The sequence below is a fragment of the Oreochromis niloticus genome, linkage group LG15 (genome assembly GCF_001858045.2).
Source record: "Oreochromis niloticus isolate F11D_XX linkage group LG15, O_niloticus_UMD_NMBU, whole genome shotgun sequence".
In the NCBI taxonomy this organism is placed as follows: Eukaryota; Metazoa; Chordata; class Actinopteri; order Cichliformes; family Cichlidae; genus Oreochromis; species Oreochromis niloticus.
In genome coordinates this window covers 37,394,532-37,409,549 of record NC_031980.2, presented here as the reverse complement: position 1 = coordinate 37,409,549, position 15,018 = coordinate 37,394,532, and the positions used below count along the sequence as shown (strand labels likewise).

The 15,018-nt window shown below is 40.8% G+C and overlaps 1 protein-coding gene and 1 non-coding gene across 3 annotated transcripts; one reads left to right on the top strand and one right to left on the bottom strand.

Annotated features, from left to right (window-relative positions):
- Nucleotides 1–69: 69 nt before the first annotated feature.
- LOC102080291 (survival motor neuron protein) lies at nt 70–10,675 on the bottom strand. 2 transcript variants are annotated; one of them, XM_005457305.1, is made up of 10 exons: nt 10,618–10,675; nt 10,267–10,344; nt 9,116–9,247; nt 8,596–8,784; nt 7,094–7,288; nt 6,180–6,290; nt 4,270–4,413; nt 3,521–3,673; nt 2,320–2,356; nt 70–360 (listed from the first exon to the last, which is right to left on the bottom strand). In XM_005457305.1, the coding sequence occupies exons 1-9, from the start codon at nt 10,669–10,671 to the stop codon at nt 2,321–2,323; spliced, it is 1,092 nt and encodes a 363-aa protein (XP_005457362.1). In that variant the 5' UTR covers nt 10,672–10,675; the 3' UTR covers nt 70–360; nt 2,320. The 2 variants fall into 2 exon arrangements, with proteins under 2 accessions (XP_005457362.1, XP_005457363.1); XM_005457306.4 differs by having other exon boundaries at nt 10,536–10,669.
- Nucleotides 10,676–12,280: 1,605 nt separating this feature from the next.
- On the top strand, nt 12,281–12,353 carry trnak-cuu (transfer RNA lysine (anticodon CUU)). Its single transcript has one exon. It is a non-coding gene; the product is annotated as a tRNA-Lys (tRNA).
- The last annotated feature ends 2,665 nt before the right edge of the window (nt 12,354–15,018 follow it).

The window sequence follows — 15,018 nt, the reverse complement described above, 5'->3', positions numbered from 1 at the left end:
CAGGATCAGAGCCCACTACAGGAAGTTGATCTGTTTTTTTAAGACACAGAAGAAGATGACGCTCAGAGGTAGGCTCACAGGTAATCCATCTTTCTTTTTAATAACAAAATACTCTTTTCTCCAAATAATCGGATTTAATTTGTCAACAACTTCAACTTTGAAACAAACACTTCATATTGTCTTCAAAAAAGTAAACAACAACAAAAATTCCACTACATGCACCGTTTCCATGACAACATTCAACTAAGAACAAATAAAATACTTGTAGAAATACAAATAATAATCAAAATACAAATGAACGTGAGCTGTGAATGAAAGATGAAGATCCCAACTGCATCTTGTTCCTTGATTCTCTCGGCTCTACAGCAAAGAAACAAAATTAATAAATGCAAGCATTTAAGATCAAACGTGCTGCTCAGATTCTGCACTGATTCAAACTTTGTCTTTTTCCTTTTAATCAAGTAAGTCTGTAGAAACACAACTGAAGAGAAACCCTGCTGTCCGAGAGATCTTCCAGGAACAGTGACACCATTTTCTGGATAATCGATTGGTCAGCAGGCCGTGACTTCATATCTGTTTACCTGTAATCTGGAACCTAACCTGCTCCTTAGGCCTATAGCATAAGTTTCCAAGATGATTTACCCCAGTAAGAAGTGAACCGCTTTCACAGTACAGAAAACCCAGGGTTAACCCCAATAAGCCAAAATTATGCTTATAATACAGGCCTCTGGTCTATAACTTGCAACTGTCATCTGAGCCAACAAAGTAATTAGGAAAATGTTTACTCAGGTCACAAATTAGTTTGTTCATTCCGATGAAGCAGGGGTCAAACGAGCCCTGCAGCTAGCCAGAATCAGCCTAGCAAACAATCCAATCTGGCCCACTAGAAGGCTGGAAAACGCAAAGGAGGACATAAATGTTGGGACTTTTAAATCTTTTCCTATTTATAAAGACCTCCTCCATGGCCATTTAGGCTAAACAGAGGAATTAAGTTACAGATGAACAATTAAATGACTGAAAAATAACCTCTATCCGGTCTTTAAGTCTGACGTTATTAGCCGTTCCTAGGCTCAAACTCTGCTTCAGGTCCCAAAGTCACACAATCACTGTGACATCACTGAGAGTTAAAAACTGTCTAAATTCTTCCATCTTTAATAAAATAATCAGCGTTGCTGCTTTACCAGGTGTAACAATTAAGTTTAACATCCAGAATTTAATAAATAATAATAAACAGGATTTATTAAATTTAACAGAGTTAGAAGTTAGCAGGAAGTTAGCTCACTAGCTTCCACCTAAACATGATATAGCATGTTCTGACTGAGAGATTTCTGAAACATTCAAACGTACAGCTCTGCTATCACTTCCAACATAAATGAAGACAGAAAACTAAACAGCAGTGACGTTTGTAGGGTTACTGAAGTTGGGCTAGCTGCTATATAATGATGTGCTACGTGATCGCTAGCGACACAGCTATGTTAGCATAGCATAAACACAGTGAAGCTGGAGGATGAACGCTAACTTTTTCCACTCGATAAAAGTTAACGTGAGGGTTCCCGATGGTTAGGGACAAATGCAATCGCATGGCAGGATGCTGTAAACGGACCAAACTTCAGTCAGGAGAACAACTGAGATAATCCATCCACAATACCAGGTTAGTCATTAATATACTGCTGCATGGGCTGTGCTGTAGTTACATGTAAGGGTTTAAATGCTGAGCTTTAAAATGAACAGTGGTAATAAAAACCCAGAGAGGCCGACAGGGATCACTGACTGTTTTAGGGGCTTATTGAGATTAAACAGAACAAGATACAAAACATTAAAACAAGTTAAAAACACAACAGCCTTAATAAACTCAGAGTAGTTTGGGCCCGGAAGCAGGATTCATCAGGTCATCACTTAAAGACTGGACAGAAGTTTTGGTTATAAAAAAATATATAATAAAACAAAATGAAATGATTTTGTGGCAGTGGTGTAAGGAATTAGCAAAAACTATGTTTTATAAATAGAGGACAGTCTGGGCTATGAGCTACCAGGGCTTTTTGTGTCATTTTACACATTTATCATGTGGAAAAACTGAGACATGCTGTTGAAATCGCATGACTTTGTCTCTCCCGCTGGTCTCGAACTGGAGATCTTTCAAGTTAGAAAAGTGTAAACCACTACACTATGAAGCTATGTATACACTCCACAGCATAAATATACCTTAAAAAACTTTTTATATATGCACTGACATGTTTTCCTGTGATGCCTTTTGTGTGAATCACAAAATTCTATTCCTGCATGTCTGAGTCTGCACACATGTTCAGTGTGGATTCTCACCTCAGTCTCTGGTGGTCGGCTTGAACATCTGCTGAGCCTGAAACAAATTAACAGCACATAAGTGCAAAAGCAAGTGTCACATTCTTATATTTATAACTGTGATACAAAACATTAATTTAATGACACAAGCAAAGTCCTGAGTGTTTCTAAAAAAGCCTCGTCTCACCCCCAGCTCTTACACAGTGTTCACTACTCAGAGTTACATTTCAATGCAATCAGTATCATTTACTGTTTTTTTACTACATCTCTACAATCAATAATTCATTTAAAAATGATGCTTTCTACTAGCTAGCATCTACTGGGCTTCACCTCAGGTCATGTTTGTGCTGCTGGTGACTTTGTAGCATTTCTGATGCAATTATCTGACAACTAACACAGCTTTCAAGATTAACCCAGCCCATTGTTCCTTCAGTCATTATGCAAATGTACTGTTTATAAGGTTGGGGAAACCTGCAGTCAGCTGAGACTGAAGAAGTCACCTGGATGAGTGAGGGAACGTTTCTCCCACAAAACGCTACGACCAGATGAACAGAATCAACTTTTGGAGATTTACTTACCTGGATGATTGAGCATGCATCAAGACGTTTCAAGATTAACTGCACCAGTGTTTCACTGAATGTACCATTATACTGTCTGTTACTCACTTAATGCCAAACAGTTTATGGATGAAGGTGCTAACTAGGCACTCCACCCACTTGTCTTAATATTGTCACTTCAAAAAAAAAAAAAAAATAGAAACCAGTAGGTGACGTCAAGTAAGATACAACATTTTGATGTTTGGCTGTTCTTAGGGAACAGATTTTATATCATTTCAGCACAATGAGTTGCAGTTGTGAGATTAATATGCAAAATATTACTAGAGGTCAACTTTTTAAGGTTTATTATAACCTCCCCTAACACTATATCTAGTGATACCCTTAACTGGCAGTTCATTACAACTGTGCCAACAAACCAACTGGTCACATGGTTTGGATAAAACATGTGACCTCTCAAGCGCTGCGTACTTCAGAGATACAGACCTCGTATATAAAGACAACAGAGAGAGAAAAGAACAGAGGTGGATGAAGATTTAATTTTTTTGGTCACAATTGTCAACTTTTTTTGTTTTGTTTTTTTAAATGGCAATCACACATTTTGGGATTTATCAGTTCATATTCATTTCTAAAGAGCTTTTTATACTATCTAATAACCTGCTACTGACCATGAAGCTGCCAGTGTGGAAGCCACACAAGTACCACAACATCAACATGCTGGATGTGGAATCAGTGCCAGGAGAGCCATCAGACTCTTTCCCACCAAACATCCACATGGGAGGAGGAGGAAAAGGGGGTGGAGTCAGGAAGGACAAGCGATCCTGAAGAGGGAGACAAACACCATGAGACACTGGAAGACAGCCTGGCAAAGGAAACATTATTATTACATTAAAAACAACATTAATAAACATTAACTTGATCCAAAGTAAAGAGATGTCAACAGAGTAATTTGATTTCCATGTGTCACTGAAAAAGACAACCTGAACATTGTCATTGATTAGAAATGGCAGAAAAAAAGTGGATACAGCATAGTATTGCAATATTTTGTGTATCCATGTTGTGTTAACAAACAGAGACAAAATATTGCTATATTATCATTTAAATTGCTAATACAAATTTAACTTTAGTACTAAATTAAAATCACTTCCTTTTTTAGTCACTAGATGGTGCTGTTGAGTGTTATGCTAGTTGGTTCCTACAGACAGGTTTATAAAACAAAGACTGAGACATTAGTGAAAAATCAGAGCATTTAAAAACATATGGACTTATTTGGTATTTCTTTTTCTTTTTCAAGAATGGGCCAAAGGAGATGGACATGACGAACGACACATATGCAACAAGAGAGTAAAATACCCTGGGAATGACCACTTACATTACAAATGAAATCTCATAAGTTGAATAAATGTAGGAGGTTTACCTCTGAGCCCAAATGAGGAGGAGGAGGAGGAAAAGGAGGGAAGCTGTGACTGGTTGTTTTTTCTGCTCCTACTGTCTGCTGGCTTTCTTTCTTCTCGTCAGCTTCTTTCTCCACTTTGCCCTGATCACCAGATCTCTCCTTATCCTGCAAAAACACATATGACAAAAAACACACAAAATATCAGAGGAATCTTTTCTGAAAGGAGATACTAGCTATGAGACAAATTATAAATAAATTAGGCTATACTGAGTGAAAACACAGTGTATCCATTAAACTTTTCTGAACTGACATTAAAGTGAACAGTGCGATCAGTAATCCAACCGGGATTTAAATTTTTGGTTATATGACTTTTTAAGTTAGAAGTAGAAACTAGTTATGTTCTTCGTTTCTGGTTCTTGGTTGCTTAGTCTGCAGTTTATGGATACCATCAGTAGTGCTAGTGTCTTGATGCATGCTCAATCATCCAGGCAAGTAAATCCCAAAAGTTGAGTGCATCGTGTAGTATACGTGGGGTAACGAGAAGTGATTAACACCTCACGACCAGCTCCTGATCATCAATTGTTTGGTCGTAAGAAAATCAAACCTGTTTGAAATCCTGTCGCCCCTTCGTGAGGGTGTGTCAGCGCAGCCTCTCACACTGCACACGCGCAAACACAGAAATGAAAGTGAAAAGACGGAGCAGCACGGCAGTGCAGCGCGTGATGTGGACACAAGCAATGAATGCCCAACTTGTAGAACTTTGGAAAGCTCATCTGAGCCTTTTCAATGTGGCCTCACAAAATTATCACGACCACAACAACCGTGAAAATAGTTGGATGGTCACTGCTGCTCAATCACAGCTGCCTGATCAATGTTTTTCATTAGCAATTTAGCAAAGTTGATGGTGGTGGTGTGAGTCTGTGTGAGTGAGAGACAGAGAGGGAGAGCGAGCGACAGAATTTCCGTTATAACCTTCATTTTATGGACGCACAGTGTGAGCACTCAGGTCACATCAGAGCATCGGGCCGTATAGTGTGAGACCCTGCATCGTGACCTACGAACTTATAACCCCTGCGAGTCAATCGTGCAGTTTGAGCAGAAGCTGAATAACGCGACTGAAAAAAATCACACAGTGTCTGCCCAGCTTAAGTGAAAACCCGCAGTGATCCCATACGTGTCAGGAGTATCACAACAGTTGAGATGCATTTTTTCTAAACACAGAGTCTCATGCTGTGCCAAAAACTGGTCCACCCCAAGGATCGGGTCCCCCGACACAAACAGAGTAACATAGTGTACGCTGTTAAGTGCCAGGAGGATTGCCGGGATTTATACATCAGGGAAACCAAACAACCTCTGGCGAAGCGGATGGCACAACACAGCAGAGCTACCTCATCAGGCCAGGACTCTGCAGTCTATTTACACCTACATGCCAGTGGACACTCTTTCAATGATGAGGATGTACACATCCTGGACAGGGAGGAACGCTGGTTTGAGCGCCGAGTCAAGGAGGCCATTTAAGTGAAACGGGAAAGACCATCTCTGAATCGAGGAGGGGGCCTAAGGGTACATCTGTCACCATCTTACAATGCTGTGATTGCAGCCATTCCCCAACTCTCTGTGAATGGTGCTCATGGCCATTGATCAGTGGTCATGAGAATTTGCATATTAATGATAAAGGAACTGACCTCACAGCCCATTGTTCTTTCAGTGGTGCGAGTTTCAGTCATTATGCAAATGTACTGTTTATAAAGTTGGGGAAACCTGCAGTCAGCTGAGACTGAAGAAGTCACCTGGATGAGTGAAGAATCGTTTCTCCTACTGAAAACATCCAGATGAACAGAATCAACCTTTTAGGCTTTTATAAACCTCTAGAATGCTTTAATATTTTGATCACTCACCCATGAATCACTCTATTTAAATGGGAGACTCACTCTGGAGTAGTTCTGATCATCTTTCCATGCAGGCCTCCTCTCTGCTCCTCGTTCTCCTTGGTTCTCCCCCCTTCTTCGCCTGCTTGTTAAATTGGACTTCCAGTTGCTGGCCTACAGGAAAACAACACAACACCTTTCTTTCTTTATGGGGCATAAAGACACTGATCAATGCAATTAAAAACACAAAAGAGAGCAGAACAAACAAAACAACCCCAAAACAATCATTTTGAATAGTTAAAACAGAAAGACTGCCCCTCCACTTCATATTAACCAATGATTTCAAACCATCTCTGTCCAAAATGTGAACATTGGCATCCTCGAAAGAGCCAATGTTCACATTTTGGACAGAGAGGACAGATGGTTTGAAAGAGGAGTGAAAGAAGCCATCTATGTCCACTGTGAGCGACCATCTTTGAACAGAGGCGGTGGTTTACGACACCAACTGTCTGCCATCTATAATCCAGTTATGAGATCCCTTCCCAGACGCCTTAACGCCCACTCACATCCTGGGCCAGCTGACCTCAGGAAATCACATGACAAGGTGGGGCCAGGTTTCACAATGAGCTCACCCAAAACCCTGGCTGATTGTGACCTACACCCGCTTTCACACCTTGGCTCATGTGATTAGGTGGAGGATCACCAGGGGGTCCTTTGTCCCTCTTTGGGGGGGAAACTCCCACAGGGTATAAATCTGGGACTCTCCACCATTTGACCTTAGAACTGAAGAAGCTTCTCGGATGAGAGGTGAAACATCTTCAACCAACTTAAAGAAGTCCAGACGCTTTTCTTTCCAAGCTCCTTAGACTACAATGACCTGGATGACTGAGAACCTTCACAGACATCAGGAAAGGTTCTTAGGCTTAGACTCTTTATAGACATTTCCCCATCACTCAGAGCCTGATGTGGGCCTCTACCTTGATTGTGGCGGCTCTGCTGGGTCCATAGAGCTCATGAGGACTCAGCAGGGAGTTAACATCTTGTTCCTCCTCATTGTTGTAGTCATCAAAGCGAACGCGGCAGCGCTGACCTTTTACCCACAGAACCACAGCAGGATAAAACAAACCATCTTCTGAATACACCGCCCGACATTGAGAACCAGGCTTCCAGTCCTGAAACACATATAACCAGTTACTGAATACAAATTAAAATTTTCAGTACATTAAAAAATGATGTACTGTGATGTATATTGTGATTCCAACTGATTTTCTGTATTCAATCAAGTGGAAAAGAAAAACTATGTTTATTAAGCTACATTTACACCATGGAGCACTGCTCTAAAAAACTTGCAGATTTATGGCTGTTCATGAAGCTAAATTTGAAAAAATAAGTGTTTTAGGTTATGGTACTTAAAGCATGTATACCGCCATCCTGTCTAAATGGCATCACTAGGTTGGCTGATTGTCTATAGTCGGTAGTTTATGTTAGCTACCTAGTGACAGAACCAGTGAGTCAATGGAAAACAAGGAAACTAAAACTAAAAAGCAGTTTAGGGTCACTCTTGTGTTGGCCCTGTCTGCAGCAATACATTTTATGTTTCGGGAAAAAACAGAAGGAAAACCTGTCCACTTTCACTCTTAAGCAGGAAGTGGCTCTTCATTGTTGGCTAGCTGAAACTGGAGAATCCACAGGTTACCTGTAAAGCTGGTGTTTGCAGAGAACTAATAAATTACAAATGTATTGAGGACTGTGAGGAGGGGGTGCTTGAATTAGATGCACTGTTGGTTCGCCAAGCCAACAACGTGAGGTTGATGCTGAACCCTCTGTTTGATTCCTCATTGGGTTGGGTGTACAGAGAGTCTGATTTCCCACCCATTACACTGGGGTTAAATGGGTTCCTAAATGGGTCATTGTGACCATAGGACAACGGAAGGAATAGTCAATAGTGAGGAACCACTTACTGTTTAATAATTTAAATATTTATAATATTTATTATTATTACTATTATCATCATCATCATCATCACAATAACAACAACAGATATTCACAATGTGTGATGATGTATTTAAGGAAAGTTAACATACAAACTATGATGAATCATTCTTCACTCTGAATGTGTTGCTTAAAAAAACTGAATTAAGAAATTTCCTGGCTTTTTTCCCATAAATCTTTTGACTACATACCACAGCCAAGCAGAGCTTCCTCAGCTGTTATCATGTGCCTTTAGTTGTTCTTGACAATAACTCATAATGAGGTATCAAAAGAATTTTTAAACCCCAATTTTAAAAATACTGGGAACTGCCAGTGCTACCCCTCAACAAGACTTTCAGAAAACTTAGATCAAGGTCACTGAGCACGGTGATGACAACACCTCATCAGCTTTTTACAGCTGAGGAGTAAACACTAAAGCATGAAAGCCAACCACTGACTTACACTTTAACCCATTAAATATTGCCATAATATGTTAAGGTGCATTAACCTGAGCATGCGAGTTCTCCATCTGTGGTGTAGCATTAGGACTCTTAAGCGCACTCAGCTCCATGTCCTCCTCATTGCCATAGCCAGTGAAATGAACTCTGCAGTTGTTGCCATCCACAGACACCACAGTTGCTGGATACTCCTTCCCATCTACAGACCACACTGCTCGACACTGAGCTCCCACGACCCACTGTGAGACATAACAGGGGTTTTTTTTTTGCACAACATATTATTTATTGAAATCACCAAAATTGCAATAGGTGTGTTTACTTAATTTTTAATTTTAATTATTCAGGGAGTAGTTTGTTAGTTGATCCTGCATCAAGTTATATAAAGACAGAACAAATTCTGAGACAGTAATTTAAGTGACAAACTTATTGTTCTCTCAACTTCCTTGCAGCTGCAGTTCTTGATCTCTGTCTGCAGAGTGCAGCAAAGTCACATGTATCTGCTATGAACCTCTGGGCTACACTTAAAAACTGCTTCTGCAGATTAGCCTCACCTGTCTGTGAGGTCATTACCTTTGACTCAGGGTCGGTAGAGTCACCTGAAGATGGACAGGCCGTCTGTCCGTCATTCTGTCCATCTCCATGTTCTGGCTCCTCTCTGCTGTCTGCCTCCTCTGAGGCTTCAAGCCCTGTCAAAGTCACATCCTGTGTACGTACACAAACACACACACACACCTTATCCGAAATTTGTACAATTTTTACTATGACATGGAGGCCACAGTATTATAAAAGTTGGGAAAAGACCATTTTACCACATTCTAGTCGACTTCATAAAGCAGTCATCCACTGGTTATGGTGGAAATGCCTATTTGTTTAAAGCTATAAAGCTTTAACTTTGGCCCTGCTGAGTTATCACATACTCAGATTCTGTTTTCCTTTGTGTCATTTGTTTTGGAAAGTAAAATCCTTAGAAACAGATATGCCCGTTACGCTGAACAGATGTCTTCTTTTTAATTTGGACGCTCCCTTTAGGGGTCACCACAGCAGACTATCTGCCTCCATCTCACTCTATCCCCAATATTCCCCTGTGTGTGTCCTCCTTCACTACGTCAGTCAATTCTCTCTGAGGTTTTGCTATTTTCCTCCTTCCTGGTAGCTCCATATTCAACATCCTTTGTCCATAATATCCATGATCCCGGCTCTGCACATTTCCAAACCATATCAGCCAATCTTCTCTAACTTTGACTCAAAACTGCTCAACCTGAGTTGAGTCTTCATCTCTGCCACCTCCAGCTCTGCCCACATATCTCTTTTTTTCCCCTCAATAAAATATACTGTAAAAACATAACCAAGTTGAAGAACAAATCCTTCAGTTAAACTGTCAGAAACTGCAGAGGTAACTCGGAAATTTACAGTTAAAAAAATATATCATATTTATTATCTATCATGCATTGCATACCCTTAACTTTGAATATAATTTAATGGATGATCTTTGCAGTTTGGTGCAATTTTGTGTTAAAAACAAAACAAAACAAAAAAAAAAACTTATTTTGCTATATTAGGATATCTTTGGGAATAAATGTGGAATTGTAACTTCTGTACGGTGACATAAGGGGAGTTTCACTGGTCTGGCCCGCTTAAGATTGAAGTGGGCTGTATGTGACCCACAATGTGGAATGAAGGTCACTTGTGGAATAATGTAGATATTTAACTTTCAAACCCACTTGGGATATTTCCAGGACGTCACTGAAAACTTCTGCCAGAGAATTTTGGTCTTTCAGAGCCGCCATCACGGACTCCTCCTGAGGACAGAAAACTGTTAGCTACTCCAGCAAACAGGCTAAACTCAGCACATTATAAAATCGCTTGCAGTCGTTGCACTCGTTTGGTGTGTAGCTAGCTAGCTGCCTTTGAGGTTTGTTGTACTGTTATTAGTCGCCGTCTGGCTGTTTTGTTAATTAAAATAGCTAATACACATAATATAAACACGTACCAAACGCACAGTATCGCAAACTCCGTTTTCGGTCAGTTCAGTCATGGCTGTAAATAGTTACAGATACAACCATTTCACAAACCTTAAAAAAAACGCGGCAACACCTGTGTTGACTAAACAGCTTCCGGTCCCGCATTTCAAAATAAATGTGGGACCGGAAATAAATCTTTTAATAAAGAAGTGTCTTCCAGCTGGAAAAAATAGTAAGAACACATTTTGCGTTTGTTTTTTGCTTGTTTGTTTTTCAACGTCATGAACTTCTACATAAATCGGTTTTTTATTATTATTATTATTAAGTGCATAATACACTGAAGTGATGAGTTTGCTATAATTACTTTCATTGTTTTCCTTATCATTTCCCCCATGCTGCGCGAGGACATATTGGGAGCTCATCTCTGATCTTTGTCATTCAGCTTGTTGTAAAATGCTTAGAAACTAAATGAGTGTGTGCAGCTGTGAGTAACGTATCCTATACGTTACAGCCAACAAAAAATATATTGTTTGTTGGCAAACCTGGGAACTCACAAAAGGTCCACACATACACAAATAGTTTAAAATCACAGAAAAGAATGTTAAGAAAGACACTTGCAATAAAACCTGAAGAGATTCATTTTTTTACAGAAACATCGTTAACTATAACCCCACAAATCTGATAAATTCCAAAAAAAGAAAAGGAAAAAGAAAAAGAACCACCTTTGTTCACTCATATGTCTACATCAGGATCAAGTTCCGGTAGGCTGCTGGTACAAAACTGTCAGAGCCTTTTCACATTTTTTTCCTTTAAATTGAGCATCTCGTCACTCTTCAATTCTAGATCCTCTGAACTGACGCGATTAGCTTTGTAAACCTAATTATGGTATTCGAGGTGCTGCAAACAAACCCACATTGTGCATTTGGAGATCACGTTTGATTATTTGTTGTTGTTTTTTGTTTTAAACTGCTTTTTCTGCCCCAAGTTCACAGGTGGTCCACCTACGTCTGATGTTTGCTACCTTTGCAGCAGCTAATCATCAGAAGAAGACTCCACGCGTATTTCCTCGTTTTTGCCTTTGTCGCTGTGAGGACTAGAAAAGTTTGTTTACAAGACATGTGCTGGCAAATGGTATGGGGGCAGTAATGAATTTCAGTTCACTTTAATAGGTAATTGCACTACTGAACATCAGGATAAATAAGTAGAAAAGTTATAGATTCACATGATTTGAGACTCGTGTGTGTTCAGAGTTAGTGGAAGGCTTTGTGCAGGAATGCGGGAGTGAACCAGGTAAAGAAACAATCGCTCTCACCGGGGCTAAATCTAAACCACGGTCCCTTCTCAACAGTTTTTGACCAATCAGATAGACGCACATTCTCTTCGTGTGTGTAAAATAAAAGAGATGCAGAGAGACTGCAATGACTCTTAATTACGCATTGACAGGATGTTCCGATCCCATTTTACACCGATTCTTAGAGCCAGTTACTGACCTGACCTCTATTTCCGCTTATTTTTCGCATATTTAGTGACACAGCACCAGCCGCAGAAAACTATGGAAGTTTTCTTTTTACAAACCCATCTTGGTAAGTCATGGTCTTGCGGTCTTGACTCCGGTAGACACAGATAATTCATACTGCACACACAAGCCGAGTCCTCACTTAGAAAAGTGGCACACTGCTGTTTTCCCAAGTAGTTTAGAAATGTCTTCTTAATTTAACAGATGACGTGACGTCTTGTGACGTTCATAATACGTAGTCTTAGCGGCTTGTGCACCGCCCGGCTAGCTCAGTCGGTAGAGCATGAGACTCTTAATCTCAGGGTCGTGGGTTCGAGCCCCACGTTGGGCGACACATCTTTTTAGAGCAAGCAACTTCCTCACGTGTCTTTGCAAAGTCTTTGCAAAATCACGCATCCACGGGTTAGCTCAACCCACTACAACTTCCTATTTAGCGAGACTTATCTGTTCATGCTAGCATTAACAGCTCCATTAATATGCGGCCCACACCTACCACATATTCACAGCATCTAGTAAAGACAGGCGTAATTATGATAATAATGAACTAAAACACAATCAGAAACTTCAGGGTGGATAAAGATAGACAGATATAATTAGTGCTGGAAAAGGAATGACACCGACCTCTCTCACAGGGGAACTGAAGAAAAGGGAGAGGCCAACCGGGTACCCCAAAGTTATAGTGTTGCACCAAAGAAGAAGAAAAGGATGAGGAGCGGCTCTAAATGATAACAAAGATAACTACAGGCTTGAAGGTCCTAAAGGTCATGTATACCAGGAGCAGTTTGGGGTTCATAACGCATTTTGTGTAATTATAACAATATGTAATTTATGACCCGGTTACACTGAGTTATTTTAATAGTGTCACATTTGACGTTGGCTCACTGTCTCCAGCAACTGGTGATAGCTAAACTTTCTTAACACGTTAGTTGTGCTGCTCTGCTCACCCCAGAGTTTGCCCCCCCCCCCCCTTTTTTTTGGTGATACCCCGAATGTCATTGTCATTGTTTGTAAGGCCAGAAAGGAGCATCGGAGTCTATTCAAAAGCAACCTAATTAGTTGGATCACATATTGTGTCTAAGAATAATTCAGTCTTGAGTCGTATAATCATCAAACCTGAGGCAAAGGATCAGTCATTAAAGAAGTTAAACAGCTGTTTGTGGCTAAGCAGATGAGAAAAATACACAACATTATTTCAGTTAACATATATGAGGCAGTCCACCAATCATCAAGCACTACAGACGCTGGGAAATCACTCTGCCACTCCATAAACCTGTACACGAAGCAAACTGGTAACAGAATTGTTTTATATTAAAGTTTTTGAACTAATACAAAAACCTCCCTTTATAATGCAGTGTGAGCACAGAGCATCATATACACCAATTTTATGAGTGGAGAATAGATTTGCAGTCCGTGGCATCAATGAGTGGCCTCGCTCCATCCTCACCGAACTAGGATTGTATTCATGGAAAATAACAAATATGTAATCTTATAGTAATTAGAAGAGTAGGTTGGGGATTTATAATTGATAACAGTACAACACACTGCTTACTTATCCTTAAATCATCATCAGTGAACGTTGATAAAACAGAAGCTACAGCTTTATCATTTTTGGTGAATTTGACTACAGGTCCACTCGTGCCCGTTTATTTTTGCTCTCACTTTGCGATCTTCATCCTCCTCTCTGTCTTCCTCTGTCAGTCTTTGTGCCCTCACCCAAAAGTTAAATGTTACAGTGAATAAAAGGCATAAAGTGATCCACATCAGTTTATACCAATATTCAAAGTGAAAGAACACCGACAGCTAACATCGGATTGGATATCTCCAAAAGTTGAATCTGTTCATCTGGACGTAGCGTTTTGTGGGAGAAACGTTTCGTCACTCATCCAAGTGACTTCTTCAGTCTCAGCTGACTGCAGGTCAGGTCTCTCTTCACTTGCATCCCAGTCACGGAAGCGTTGGAGGTAGTCCGTAAGAGATTACAGGATGACACCAACCTCAGCAGCAGGACCACTCTCAGCATCGACCAAGTGTGTTTGCTTTTGGAACTGTGTCTTCATTCCACCTACTTCACATACAAGGGTCAGTTCTACAGGCAGAAACATGGGTGTGCCATGGGCTCCCCAGTTTCACCCATCGTGGCCAATTTGTACATGGAAGAAGTGGAAAAGAGGGCGTTGCTATCCTACCCTGGAACACCACCAAGCCATTGGTTCAGATATGTGGATGACACCTGGGTGAAAATCAAATCTCAGGACGTTCCACATTTCACGGATCACATTAACTCGGTGGACCGACACATCAAATTCACCAGGGAGAATATGAAAAGTGGCAGGTTAGCCTTCTTAGACTGTGAGATTTCCATCAGTAATGGGGGACATCTAAAAGCTGACGTGTACCGTAAACCTACACATACGGATCAGTATCTAAGGTTTGACTCTCATCATCCACTGGAGCACAAACTGGGTGTCATCAGGACGCTACAACACAGAGCGAACACCATCCCCACTGACACAGCGGCCAGGGAGGCAGAAGAACAGCACATCAAGAAGGCCTTGAGTAAATGTGGTTATCCCAGCTGGACTTTTGTCAAAGCTGGGAAGGCACCTAAAGAAAGCTCCAGCTGATCCAGGAGAGAAGGACAACCGCTGCCCAGGCGAAAACCTGTAGTGATCCCATATGTGTCAGGAGTATCGGAGCAGTTGAGACGCATTTTTTCTAAACACCGGGTCTCTGTGGCTTTTAAACCCCAAAATACGCTGCGCCAAAAACTGGTCCACCCCAAGGATCGGGTCCCCCGACACAAACAGAGTAACATAGTGTACGCTGTTAAGTGCCAGGAGGATTGCCAGGATTTATACATCGGGGAAACCAAACAACCTCTAGCGAAGCGGATGGCACAACACAGAAGAGCCACCTCATCAGGCCAGGACTCTGCAGTCTATTTACACCTACAGGCCAGTGGACACTCTTTCAACGATGAGGATGTACACATCCTG